Source organism: Lynx rufus, unplaced genomic scaffold (assembly GCF_022079265.1).
Source record: "Lynx rufus isolate CCGP_SWC_20201006 ecotype Redwood Valley unplaced genomic scaffold, mLynRuf1.p SCAF_2, whole genome shotgun sequence".
Classification (NCBI taxonomy): Eukaryota; Metazoa; Chordata; class Mammalia; order Carnivora; family Felidae; genus Lynx; species Lynx rufus.
In genome coordinates this window covers 44426116-44440529 of record NW_025814834.1, presented here as the reverse complement: position 1 = coordinate 44440529, position 14414 = coordinate 44426116, and the positions used below count along the sequence as shown (strand labels likewise).

The 14414-nt window shown below is 39.1% G+C and overlaps 1 protein-coding gene and 1 long non-coding RNA gene across 2 annotated transcripts in view; one reads left to right on the top strand and one right to left on the bottom strand.

Moving 5' to 3' along the window:
- Positions 1-14414, top strand: part of MFSD6 (major facilitator superfamily domain containing 6) — a 79096-nt gene that overhangs the window by 15647 nt on the left and 49035 nt on the right. Inside the window, exon 2 of the mRNA XM_047083093.1 lies at positions 10964-12572. Coding sequence (XP_046939049.1) covers positions 11026-12572 — 1547 coding nt within the window. The 5' untranslated portion in view covers positions 10964-11025. The remainder of the gene's footprint in view (positions 1-10963; positions 12573-14414) is intronic.
- The window catches only part of LOC124514802 (uncharacterized), a 38144-nt gene that overhangs the window by 8127 nt on the left and 15603 nt on the right, over positions 1-14414 (bottom strand). The gene's annotated exons all lie outside the window — the stretch shown is intronic.

The following is a 14414-nucleotide window of genomic DNA, read 5'->3' as shown; positions in this document are numbered from 1 at the left end:
GATTTTTTTTTTAATTTTTTTTTTTTAACGTTTATTTATCTTTGGGACAGAGAGAGACAGAGCATGAATGGGGGAGGGGCAGAGAGAGAGGGAGACACAGAATCGGAAACAGGCTCCAGTCTCTGAGCCATCAGCCCAGAGCCTGACGCGGGGCTCGAACTCCCGGACCGCGAGATCGTGACCTGAGCTGAAGTCGGACACCCAACCGACTGAGCCACCCAGGCTCCCCTCTTGATTTTTAAATGTAGGCATTATCTACTGTCTTCCCACCTTGGAAGGTATGGGACTAACTCTTGTTTCCTGCCCCAGCTCTCTATACCTGTTCAATCTTCTCAGTTCCTATCTTCCCACTGTTGTTGGACTTTACATTAGTAGGACTGTATAATCATAGCTGAGACATGTAGTAAACTATGGTTATTTTTTTTTTCCTGTGCCACTTTTTGTTTTCTTGTGATGTTTTGCTTACCCAACTTTCTCTCTGCTTACCACTAATTCATCCCCAGTCTCTTCACCGTTAGAGTTCCTCTTGACACATTCAGATGTCTTGTTATTCTGTCAGTGTCCTTTTGCTGTCAGAGCTCTCGGGGAGCCTTCAGACCTGCCACTGCTAGTCCTGCTGCCCTCTCCATCTGGTGCACAGCTGTCACGCCGGGATCTGTGGTCACCAGTGTGCTTGTGTCCCTTTGCCTGTCTCCCACATCAGGTCTTTTTTTTTTTTTTTTAATTTTTTAAAAATGTTTATTTTTGAGACAGAGAGAGACAGAGCATGAGCGGGGGAGGGGTAGAGAGAGAGGGAGACAACAGAATCTGAAACAGGCTCCAGGCCTGTCAGCACAGAGCCCAGTGCAGGGTGCCAACCTCACATCAGGTCTTTAATGTCCTATATCCCCTGTCTTTTTCTTCATTTAGTCCACCCCCCTTTTGCGGGGGGCACACACAATCTGAGAAACATGAGAGGTACATTTTTTTGAGAAACTGCATATGTAAAATGTCTTTCTTTATTTCACCTAGAAACTTGAATAATAATTTAGCTGGCTATAGCTTCCAGTGTTACTGTTGAGAAATCTGAAGCCATCTCTGGTTCTTGATCCTTAGTATGTGACACATTTTATTCTCTGAAACTTTGTGGGGTCATCTGTTTGTCCTAGTGTTCTGAAATTTTAATGATGTGCCTTGGCTCAGGTCTGTTTTATTCTCTGTGCCTGGTGCTCAGTGGGTTGCCTCAGTCAGACAATTCATAGCTTTCAGTTCTGAGAAATTTTCTCAAATTAAAAAAATTTCCTTCTCTTAATTTTCTCTATTTTCTCTTCTTGGAGTTCTAATGTTTGTAGATACTTGACTTTCTGGATGATCCTATATTTGTCATGTCATTTCTGTCCTACTTTCATCTGTTTTCTTTTTTTCTTCTTCAGATTTTAGGTTAAGTTCATTTTTTGTTGAAAAAAATCATACAAATCAATGACCTTTTACACATTGAACCCATCCGTATAATAAAGAGCCAGATCAAAAACTATAAAATTATCAGCACCCTAGAGCACCTTCTAGTCACTACCTCCCCCAAGGGTAACTACTATTTTTTTTTTTTAATTTTTTTTTTTTTAACGTTTATTTATTTTTGAGACAGAGAGAGACAGAGCATGAACGGGGAGGGTCAGAGAGAGAGGGAGACACAGAATGGGAAGCAGGCTCCAGGCTCTGAGCCATCAGCCCAGAGCCCGATGCGGGGCTCGAACTCACGGACCGTGAGATCGTGACCTGAGCCGAAGTCGGACGCTCAACCAACGGAGCCACCCAGGCGCCCCGTGGTAACTACTATTTTAAAAATAAAACTTTTATTAAAACTAAGGTTTTTGTTTTGAGATAACTGTAGATTCACATACAGTTGTAAAAAATAATACAGAGATGGCCTATGTATCCTGTGCTCACTTTTCCCCAATGGTAACATCTTGCACAACTTTAGTACAGTAGCACAGCCAGGATACATCTATGTGGTCGAGATACAGAACGCTGTATCACCACCAGGATTTCTCATGCTTCCCTTCTGTAGCCACTCTGCCACTTTCCTCTTGCCTCTATTCCCTACTTAACTCCTGGAAGTCTCTTATGTGTTCTCCATTTCAGTAATTTCATCATTCCAAGGATGATACAGGAATGGAATCATACATTATGTAATCTTTCAAGATTGACTTTTTTCACTCTTTACAGTTCTCTGAGATCTGTTCAGGTTATTATATGAACCAATAGTTTGTTCCCCTTTTATTGCCGCATAATATTCTATGGTATGGATGCACCATAGTTTGTTGAACTAGTCCATTGAAGGGCATCTGGTTATTTCCAGTTTGGGGGTATTACAAATAAAGCTGCTATAAATATTTGGGTTTTTTTTTTAATGTTTATTTATTTTTAAGAGAGACAGAGACAGAGTGTGAGCAGGGGAGGGGTAGAGAGAGAGACACAGAAGCTGAAACAGGCTCCAGGCTTTGAGCTGTCAGCACAGAGCCTGATGTAGGGCTCGAACTCACAGACCGTGAGATCATGACCCAAGCCAAAGTTGGACGCCCAACCGGCTGAGCCACCCAAGCACGCCCTGCTGTCAATATTTGTGTATTAGTATTTTGTGTGAAATTTTTTCATTTCTCTGAGATAAGTGCCCAAAAGTGCAGTTGCTGGGTCATGTGGTAGTCACATGTTTAAATTGTTAAGAAATTGCCAAACTTCTTTCCAGAGTGGCTGTACATCCCCACCAGCAATGTAGGAGTAATCTAGTTTCTTTTTTATCCTTGTCAGAATTTGATGTTGTCACTATTTGTATTTTAGCCACTGTTAACACGTGTCATGGTACCTTTTAATTAAATTTACACTTCCCTGATGGTTAATGACCATGAACATCTTTTCCTCTGTCTATATGCATCTGTATATCCTGTATCTCCACTTTGATGAAATGTCTCTTCATGTCTTGTGTGCATTTTCTAATTGGATTATTTGGGGTTTGTTTTTTGTTTTTTGTTTTTTACTGTTGAGTTTTGACAATTCTTTATATATTCTAGATACTAGTCGTTCATTGAGTGTGTCTTGCAAATATTTTCTCCTAGTCTATAATTTGTCTTTTCCTCCTTTTAGTAGAGACCTTCTACAGAACAAATTTTTAAAATTTTGATGAAATCTAATTTATCAATTTTCCCTTTTATAAATCATGCTTTTGGTGTTAGGTCTAAGAACTCTTTGGCTAGCTTTAGAGCCTGAAGATTTTCTCCCAGGTTTTTTCCCTAAAAGTTATGTAGTTTTACATCTTACATTTAAATCCATGATCCATTTTGAGTTAATAATATTCATAAAAGGCATGAAACTTAGGTTGATGTTCATTTTTTGCCTACTGATGTCTAATTGCTCCAGCACCATTTATTGAAAAAGTTATATTTCTCTCATTAAATTGTTTTTGCATCTTTGCGAAATATCGGTTGGGCATATTTGGGTGGATTTATTCCTGGGCTCTCTGTTCTGTTCCATTGATCAGTGTGTCTGTTCTTCTGCCAATGCCACATAGACTTGATTACTGTGTAGCCATAATAAATCTTCTTTTTCAAAATTGCTTTAGCTATTCTTGTTCCCTTTTTTTTTATTTAAAAAAATTTTTTTTAAACATTTATTTATTTTTGAGACAGAGAGATAGAGCATGAATGGGGGGAGGGTCAGAGAGAGAGGGAGACACAGAATCAGAAGCAGGCTCCAGGTTCTGAGCTGTCAGCGCAGAGCCCGACGCGGGGCTCGAACTCACGGACTGCGAGATCACGACCTGAGCCGAAGTCGGATGCTTAACAGACTGAGCCACCCAGGCGCCCCTCTTGTTCCCTTTTCATGTAAATTTTAGAATAATCATGTCTATTTCAAAAAAAAACAAAAACAAAAAACCTTGCTCAGATTTTGGTAGGGTTTGTGTTAAACCTGTTATAAATTTTAAGAGAATTGAAATCTTTGCTGTTGAATGTTCCAATTCATGAACATGGTCTGTCTCTCCAATTAATTAATTAATTAACCTATTTATTTGTGAGAGGGGGCGCAAGTGAATGAAGAGCAGAGAGAGAGAGAGAAGCGGGGCTCACATGAAGCGGGGCTCATGCTCACCCAAAGTGGGGCTCGAGCTTACCCATTGTGGGACTCGAACTCACGGACTGTGAGATCATGACCTGAGCTGAAGTCAGATGCTTAATGACTGGGCCACCCAGGCCCCCACTATTTATTTAGATTTTTATTTCTTTCATCAGCATTTTGTAGTTTTTAACATCTAGTCCTTATGCATCAATTTATATTTAAATATTTCTTCTTTCTAGGAGATTTTGTAGATTTCTTGATATTTTCTACATAGTCTCATATCAGCTGCAAATAGAGACAGTTTCTTTCTTTTTGATCTGTATACCTTTTGTTTTCTTTTTTGTCCTTATTGAAATGCCATTTGATTTTTGACAGATCAAAAAAGAAAGAAATATGCAACACTATGTTGCATAAGAGTGGTAAGACCAGATAATCTTGCTTTGCTCCTTTAGAGAAAAAAGTCTTTCACCATTAAGTGTAATGTTACCTGTATGTTTTTGTAGATGATCTTTATCCAATTGAGGAAGTTTCCCTATCTTCCTGTTTTTCTGAGACTTTTCATGAGTGAGTATTTAATTTTGTCAAAATCTTTTTCTGCATTAATAGCATTATGATACTCTTTTTCTTCAACTTAATGTGGATTTACATTGATTGATTTTCAAATATTGGATTAGCCTTGTATCCTTGGAATAGATCTCACTTGGTCAAAGTGTACAATTCTTTTTATATATTGCTAAATTTTCTTTTCTAATATTTTGCTAAGGATTTTTGTGTCTATGTTTATAAGGAATATTGGTCTGTAGTTTTCTGGTGTTTGCACTGTCTTTCTTATGGATATAAGATTCTGGGTTGATAATTCTTTTTTTTAAATATTTTTAATGTTTCGTTTATTTTTGAGAGGGAGAGAGACAAAGTGCCAGTGGGGGAGGGGCAGAGAAAGAGGGAGACAGAATCTGAAGCAGCTTCCAGGCTCTGAGTTGTCAGCACAGAGCCTGACGTGGGGCTCAAACTCACAAACTGTGTGATCATGACCTGAGCTGAAGTCGGATGTGTAACCGACTGAGCTACCGAGGCACCCTGATAATTCTTTTCTTTCACAAAATATATCATGCCACTTCCTTCTGGTGTATATAGTTTCTAATGAGAAATCTGCTATCATTTGTTTTTCCAATATTGGTAAGTTGTGAGTCCTGTGTCATTGCTTTCAAGATTTTTTCTTTGTCTTTGATTTCCAGTTTGACTATGATGTGTTTTGGTGTGGGTTTCTCTTGTTTGGAGCGCATTCAGTATCTTGAATCTGTAGGTCTTTTGCCAGCTTGAAAATTTTCATCTTTTATTTCTTTGAGTAGTTCATCTGTGCCCTTTTCTTCTCTTTCCAGGACTTTGATGACATGAATGTTCAATCTTCATGATCCCACAGGTCCTTGAGGCTCTGTTAATTTTTTTTTTCCAGTCTGTTCTCTCTGTTGTTCAGATTATGTAATTTCTATGTTCTGTCTTTCAGTTCGCTCATTTTCCCTCTCTCCTCCATTCTGCTGTAGAGTCCATCCATTGAGTTTTTTGTAGTTTGGTTATTGTCTTTTCCAGTTCTAAAATTTCCATTTTGTCTCTCTTTATATGTTACATTTTTTGCTGGGACTTTCTATTTCTGTGCTTCAGCTTTCTTCTTTTCATTTTTTTAAGTGTGTTTGTAATCACTTGTTGAAGCATTTTTTGAAGTCTCGCGGGTTCTTGGTATGCATTATTTTTTATTGAAATTTTGACACTTTGGGTATTATGTTATGAAACTGTGGGTTGTATTTAAGCCTTCTGTTCCAGCTGGATTTTTCTGACATGCTCTAGCAAGGGAATTGGAGATGTTGCCTCAGCACTGCCAGATGGAAGTAGAAGTCCAGGTTCCCCACTCAGCCCCTCATGACACCTGAGGGTGAAGGAGCTCCCTGTTACTGTGATGTAGAGATGGGTGTTCTGACACCCCATTAGGTGTCCACCGATACCTTCCTGGCTGGAAGGAATAGGAATGCCTCGTTACTGCTCCCCATGTGGCTTCCACTGACACCGTAGTGCTGGGTGGTGGCAAAAGTCATGAGTCTCTATTAGACCTCTTCTGACACCACCTCAGGTGGGAAAGGTAGGGGTATCTTGTTACTAACAGGTGGGAGTGGAAGTCCAGGATCCCCCTGTGTTCTCCACTGATGCTGTTGTGGGGATATGATCTCATCACCACCTAGCAGTGATGAAAGTCCCAGCCCCCTACTTGGTGTTCTCTGATGACACCTCAGCTTAGGGGCTGGGGTGCCCTCTTGTAGCCTGGTGAGGGTGGAAGTCTGGGCTCCTGTGCAGCCTTTGTTGGTGGAGGTGGGAGTAAGGTCACATTACCCTGGTCTCCTTCTGTGGTATTTGGCTGGAGTAGAGCAGTTATTACCTAAAGCTTTCTATTTTTTCTAGGCTGCATTTTCCCTCATCCTTAAGCCAGAGAGGACTTTGTTTTTTGTTGTTTGGTTGGTTGGTTGGTTTTGGTTTGCATTCATTGGTATTTCCAAGTTCTGTAGCCCCACTCATCCCCATGTTCTTTGGGTACCAAGGTCCCTAGCAGGTCTGCCTTCTGTCTGTCTTTCAGAGTCTTCTGTATTTGGTTTATATATAATGTCCCAGTTGTACTCAGCAGGAGCAGTATGGAAAAGTGTGTCTACTTCATCTCTTTGGAAGCAAAAACGTATCCTGACTTTAATACCATCAATTAGTTTGCCTGCTTTTGTAACTCTGTATAAATGGAATCATACAGTGTGTGCTCTTTTGCTTCTTTCTTTTCTCAGTCCATATTATGTTTGTGACATCCATCCTGGTCATTGCATGAAGTTGTAGTTTGTTCATTTTTACTGCTATCCAGTATTTCATTATGTGAATATAACATACTTTGTGTATTCTGCTGTAGACAGGTTGTTCCCAGTTTTGAGCCATTAAAATTGTTCTGCCGTGAACATTTTTTGTAGATGTCATTTGGTGAATAGATTACTACTCAATACATATCTAGGACTTGTCATCAGGTATACATTCAGGTTTGATAGCTATTCCCAAACTGTTACCAAAGTAGCGTATCCATTTACATTCCTACCAGCAATCTATGAGCATTCCGGTTGCTTTGCATCCTCACCAACACTTGGTATTATCTTTCCTATTTATTTTAGCCATTTTGGGAATATGTTGTATTGTTGCATTTATTAATAAGTCTTTTTCTATCCTGAAATCTTTAAGATATTTTTCTGTTTTATTCTAAAATTATGTTACTTTATCTTTTACTTTTATTTATGTTGTATTTAAAAAATTTTTAGGGGCGCCTGGGTGGCGCAGTCGGTTAAGCGTCCGACTTCAGCCAGGTCACGATCTCCCGGTCCGTGAGTTCGAGCCCCGCGTCGGGCTCTGGGCTAATGGCTCAGAGCCTGGAGCCTGTTTCCGATTCTGTGTCTCCCTCTCTCTCTGCCCCTCCCCCGTTCATGCTCTGTCTCTCTCTGTCCCAAAAATAAATAAACGTTGAAAAAAAAAAATTAAAAAAAAAAAAATTTTTAAAGTAAACTCTACTCGAACATGAGGCTCAAACTCACAACTCTGAGATCAAGAGTCACATGCTCTACTAACTGAGCCAGGCAGGCGCCCCTGTCTTTTATTTTTAGATATACAGTCCATATGGAATTGATTTTTGTATATGAAGTGAAGTGGAAGATCTGTTTGTTGTTGTTCTTTTTCTTTTCTCTAAGAAGTTGCCTCAAATTTTTCTTTTATATCATCCCTTACTTTGACATTTATGCTCTTTTTTCCACAAAAACATTTCCATAACTTTTTCATTCAGGCATTTCTTTCATTCCCCTCCTCTTCCTTCTTTAAAAATATGTATTATTTTTGTTTCATAGTTGCATTTCTTTTCCTATTGCTGAAGATAACACATTTAGAAGTATTTTCCTCCCCACATAGCTCCTATTTTCCCCATGTGTTTTTTTTTGTTTGTTTTTTTGTTTTTTGCTGTTTGTTTTGGTTCTTTTTTTTTATTTATTTAAGTTTATTTTAAGAAAGAGCATGAGTGGGAGACGGGAAGAAAAAGGGGGACAGAGAATCCCAAGCAGGCTCTCCATTGACACCAGAGAACCCAATGTGGGGCTTGAATTCACAAACTGTGAGGTCATAACCTGAGCCAAAGTCAGATGCCCAACCAACTAAGCCACCAGGCATCCCCATGGTTCTATCTTTCATGTAAGATACTTTCCTCAAATGTCTTATAATTCTGGTGACTGATCATATCTAGTGACAGGGCTTGATGACGCTGGGCTTCCATGTAGAGGGATTTGGTGGCATGTTTAGTTAGGGAGGCTTCAGTATCAGCATCTCCAGAGAAGAACCTTCCAGTTTCCTGCCTGGAGGATGAAAGCCTTGCCAGCTTCTGGGAACCTTGTGAGAGAAATGGGATGGAGATTTGGGACAGGTCTAAGGCTTGGAATCAGCATGTATATGTTCACTTCCTGCCCTGTTTTCAGTATGATACCTCTACTCTCAACTCCAGCTATTTCTGTATGACAACAGAACTTGTTTTATCCTCTCCAGAGGAAAAAATCTCTACTTGTTTGGTGAGCCACGTGGAGTGGAGAAGGGGATTGGGTGTCCTGAGTTGGTGTTCAGATTTTCAGTCAACTCCATTGACAGCAGCCTCCACTCCCTGCCTCTATACACACACACACACACACACACACACACACACACACACACACACTTCCTTGCACTTCAACCTGATATGGCCAACCTATGAGCTTTTGAAGGATTCTGAGTAATAAATTACTCCACTGTCAGCCAAGGTTTCTGTTTTCTTAGGTCTACTAAGTTATTTACCAATTGTCTAACTATATTCTGGCTTCCAGAATCTTATTTTATTTTTCCATTTACAGGCGCTTTAATTCTCCTAGCTTGGACTATTGGATTTTGACTTTAAAAATATGTGTGTGTGTGTGTGTGTGTGTGTGTGTGGTCATTTTAGTGGGGTTTAGGGTTGGAGGCCAGATGTACACAACCTGCCATCTTCACCCCGAAGTGCCATGAAATTTTATACACTTGAAAAAGAACAAATATTTCTTTAAAGTTTGAGCTCAGAAATGAAAATAATTTAGAAAATAAGTCCAAAGGAGAATTATTGTTATTTTCAGGTGATGAGATGGAATTGGAACCGACTGGGATGGGTGAAAGCACTAATGATGAAAAAATAAATAAATATAGAACACTGAGGAAAGTCTTTCAGCTGGACAGCAAAAGATTGGATTTTGCTTTTCCTTCAAGTTTTGTGGGGAAAAAAGGTCCCTTTCACTCCAGGAAAAACATGAGTTAGGAACTAGTGGGGGCGACACCACATTGTGAATGCACTAAATTCCACTGAATCATTTACATAAAATGGTTAATTTTATGTTATGTGAATTTTACCTCAAATAAAACATTTTCTTAAATCTAAAAATAAGAAACACACAAACATTTTCAAAACTTAACAGCTATTTTGACACCTGGCTTTTGGGGGTAAAAGATAAGTTGACTTACTACACGGGTCTCATTAAGTTGTGTTTCTATTGTCTGCCTAGGAGCTATTTTTAAAATGTTTACAGGCATGATTCTGGAAGATTTTCAGAAAGTTAGTCTTCGTTTTGGGAAAAGGGAAAGCAAGATCTATTCCAAGGGGTAGCAAAATGAAGTTATTTCTCTCTGGCTTAGAAGGTGAAAGGAAGTAATACGTATTTAATGTATATGCCTCCTACCTCAGAATATATTCATTGCAGCCTGACAGATCTTGATGCAAGCAGGACCTTTTGGCTCTTTAATTCTCTGTATAATGGAAGAAAGGGAAATTCTGGTGGAATGTGGCACAGTTCCTATAAATTTATACTATTGATATATTACTTATCTTTTGTATGAAACACCCTGTCTTATAAAAAGGTTTAATAAAAAGGCAACATTTTATTGCCCAGAATGTAACATTTGGCAGTTTATTGTGGTTTTTAGAGCACACAGCTTAAAGCCATAATATTAGGGTTCAAATCCTCACTCTACCACTTACACAAGTTGTTTAAGCTCACCATGCCTCATTTTTCTCATCTGCAACATGGAGAAGATAGTAGGGATTTTGTGATCAGTATGAATTAATACATTTAAAGATCTTTATGTGTTGCCTGGCATAGAGTAAGTGCTCACTCAATAAATGGTATCTGCCATTTTTTTCCTGACATTTTTTAAAACTATAATCCATAAAAGCACAGCTGGAGAAACATATGCAGTATAAACAGTGTGAGGACTGTCTCCTTACCAGGGTATCTGTCATGGCTGTAGTGACCAACTCCAATTGCAAATGTGCATTTTGCTCCCTCATTCTCATTACATTTGTGGTTGTGGTTAAAAGCTTTTTTCTACTTTTCTATAGAAACTTAATGGTTGTAGCTACCTTTATTTCCTAAAAATTCTGTACCTCATAGTGCATTGGATTTGTTTGAAAAGTAAAACCAATAAACTATAAGGACTATTTATTTTCAATTCTCTATATTTGGTTTAGACATAATCCCAGTCATTTGTACATTTTCACTAGACATCGATGAAAAAGATTTGAGATTGAACCGGAGCCATAAACTTGCCATTAGAACGTGTAATTTGTCAGTCAGTGGCCACAAAGAGTATTTGATGTTTTGAAAGCTATTTTTCTTTTTTAGTATTGTATGACTGCAAGTGACAAATGGGAGAATTCTCTCTCATAATTATTATTTTTAGTAGTTTGAAACTCCTCAGTTTCTTGCAAGATGAAGCTCAGTGCTTAAATGTTATATTCATACTAAGCCATCTTTTAAATTTTACTTTACAGATCAACAATAAAAATTTTGAAAGTCACAAAACTTTAAAATTTTCTGATGGTGGTGAGAAGCCATGGCGGCAGATGATAAAGTTGCCATCTTAACTGATGATGAAGAGGAACAGAAGAGAAAATACGTGCTTGCTGATCCCTTTAATGGTATTTCCAGGGAACCCGAACCACCTTCAAATGAAACACCCACCTCCACAGAAACATCTGCTCTTCCTGAGGAGGAAGTAGACTGGATAGAGAAACATTGTGTTAAAATAAACAATGATCTTCTGATATCCAAGGTCTTCTATTTTTTCTTTTACTCTGCATATGGCTCTCTTTACCCACTTCTGCCTGTCTATTATAAACAGCTGGGAATGTCACCAAGCCAGAGTGGATTGCTAGTAGGTATCCGATACTTCATTGAATTCTGCAGTGCCCCATTTTGGGGTGTAGTTGCAGATCGCTTTAGAAAAGGCAAAATTGTCCTCCTCTTTTCTCTTTTGTGTTGGGTTTTATTCAACTTGGGCATTGGATTTGTCAAACCTGCTACCTTGAGATGTGTACCAAAGATTCCCCCAACGTCTCGTCCCACCAACTCAAGTCATCTGTTAACTATCCCGCCAACCAATTCTTCCATTACCACATCACCAAGAATGCGTGAGAAAAGGAGCCTGCTCCCTTCCACTTGGCCAGTGATATTAGAAACAGAGCCCAATGTCACCGAAACTGTCATCTTTTCGACAGCTCCAAACAAGACCAGTGCACCCACCCCACAACCTCAGACAGATGAAATTACTGACCATATTATGGACTTGACCTTGAATCCGAGCACGGCAACCCCTGCCTTCCTGGGAAATGTAACCAGAGAGACGACCACCGCTATTGTCACTACCACCAAATCTTTACCTTCTGATCAAGTCACTCTTGTTTACGATCAACAAGAAGTTGAGGCTATATTCTTGGTGATCTTGGTGGTTGTCATAATAGGAGAATTTTTCAGTGCCTCTTCTGTCACCATTGTGGACACTGTAACACTTCAGTATCTGGGAAAACACAGAGATCGCTATGGATTGCAGCGTATGTGGGGCTCCCTGGGCTGGGGCCTGGCGATGCTGTCTGTGGGCATTGGGATTGACTACACACACATAGAAGTGATCATTGATGGAAAGGGGTGTAAACCCCCTGAATATCGGAACTACCAGATCGTCTTTATTGTCTTTGGGGTTCTCATGACCATGGCTTTGATTGTTGCCACTCAGTTCCGGTTCCGCTACAACCATTTCAAAAACAATGAAAATAAAGGAAAAGAGGTGGAGATCCCTCAAGTGGAGAGAAACAGCTCTACAGAGTCCTCTGAGGAGACACCAACCACCACGAGCCACTCACAAGCCTTCAACTTTTGGGACTTAATCAGACTGCTTTGCAGTGTGCAGTATGGCTCAGTGTTGTTCGTGGCATGGTTTATGGGTTTTGGATATGGCTTTGTGTTCACCTTTCTCTACTGGCATTTGGAAGACTTGAATGGAACTACAACTCTCTTTGGGGTCTGTTCAGTCCTGAGTCATGTGTCTGAGCTGACAGCTTATTTTTTTAGTCACAAGCTTATTGAATTGATTGGCCATATCAGGTAAGAACATACTTATTATTGCTGCCCCTCAGCAACTGAACCTCATCTTTTTAGTTCACAGCTCTTTTTAGCACATAGAAAGAAACTGTAATTTGTGTTGGGGTAAGGCTGGAATGGGAATGAGACTTCCTGTTGCTCTTCCTCCTCAAAATACAAACAAAAGGAAGGAAGTAATGAACCTACTTGGATTATCTAAAACAAACAAAAAAATGCTGCTTCCTCTTTGTATGCCAGGAGGCTCTTGGAATAAATGTTTTCAGGTATAGGAGCACCAATGTAGTGAACTAGATTATGCTGTGGACCTCGAAGGGTCCACTTGTCCCAGGCATTTGTGAAGGAGGGTTTAAGTGGATAAAGTGGTTTAGGTTTTTTCAGCCTTCAGTTATTCTCAGCCCTTGTTATATATGGTGTTTTATGAAGATGTCCAAATTATTTAATTAGGCTGTGATATGACCCATCATAATCCCTAATCCATGATACTACATAGAGAAGATTCTTACATGATTTTTTTCCCTGATTATTACATCAGTCTCTGCATTTTTGTCTGCCCTGAAGACATGGGACATTTAAAAATCTTTCTTTCACCTAAATTTCCCGTATGATCTTTTTAGTCAAAAAAAAATCTATAAATGCCTGCTGTTTCTTGTGTAATTTTCCTCACCATTAATGTTTGTCTGAAGTTGATCCAACAGTACCTTGCTCTTTGTAAGTCTTTCTTCTCTGTTGTTGGTCTAAAATGTACAGCTAGCTACACTTAAGCCTTCTTAAGTAGAAAAGTATGGCATGTCTGACCCTAAAATTTGAAGTTGCTATGACTGAAAGAGAGCAACCACGCGTGTTTGTGTGTGTCGGTGTGGTAATCATTAAATCTATTTCTGTGAGAAATTAAAAAGGAGAAATAGGCACTGACAAGATTTGAGAAACAGTGACCTTTTTTCCTTTCCTTTATCTTCTATTAACTGAAGATTTTAATTAGTTAATAACTTAAGTAATTTGATTTAGTTTAAAGTTTCAACCTCGAATCATTCTTTTCCCCCAAACAATTGTGAATATTTTTTTCTTGTTTGGTTGCTTTTGCTTTGGGAGGCTGTGTCCTACTGCTTTTGTTTCTCAAATCTTTGACCCCTTTGTTGTCACTGAACAAAGCCAAGCATTGTATAGATGGTTCTGAGACCCACAGGGTCCCCAAGGCATATTCAGTGGGTCCAATTTGAAAACAGTCTTAGAATATTAAGGACTTGGAAGATCCTTTAACTTTGTCCATGTAGTGTTTACATTCTCTGAGCTGTGTGGATTCACCATGATGCATGGGATACTTGTCTTCAGCAGGAGTGTATGAGTGACTTCTCTCCTCAACTAATAGCATCTTTAAAATCACAGTCATTTGGACTGGGCACGTGTGGGCAGGAGGCGAGGCCACCCAGGCCCCCTGGGGTGGTGGGGGGGTGGGTGAAATATTAAAAAAAAAAATAACAGGCATTTATTCCCAGAGAGGTGCTCAGGCCTTATGAGTGAGTGGTGTTCCTAGATGTCATGGTTTAATCAATTAATTTGAATATTGAATATTAATTTGAATAATTGAATATTGACTCAGTACAGAGTATGAGTGTGCATTCTGTTTTCAAAAAAATTGTTAGACTCTTCTCACATGCTAAGAAAAGAAGTTTCTTCTCTGTCTCTGCCTTTTGTCTAAGGTGTATATTTTCATGATAAAATCCTGGAAGATTTACTACTAATTTTGGTAATTACATGAAACTTACCCTTGTATTTCCTGAGCATTTTTAGTTGTGTTTCCTTTTTTCCTGAGCATTACTAGTTACTTATTACTTAAAAACCTACAGC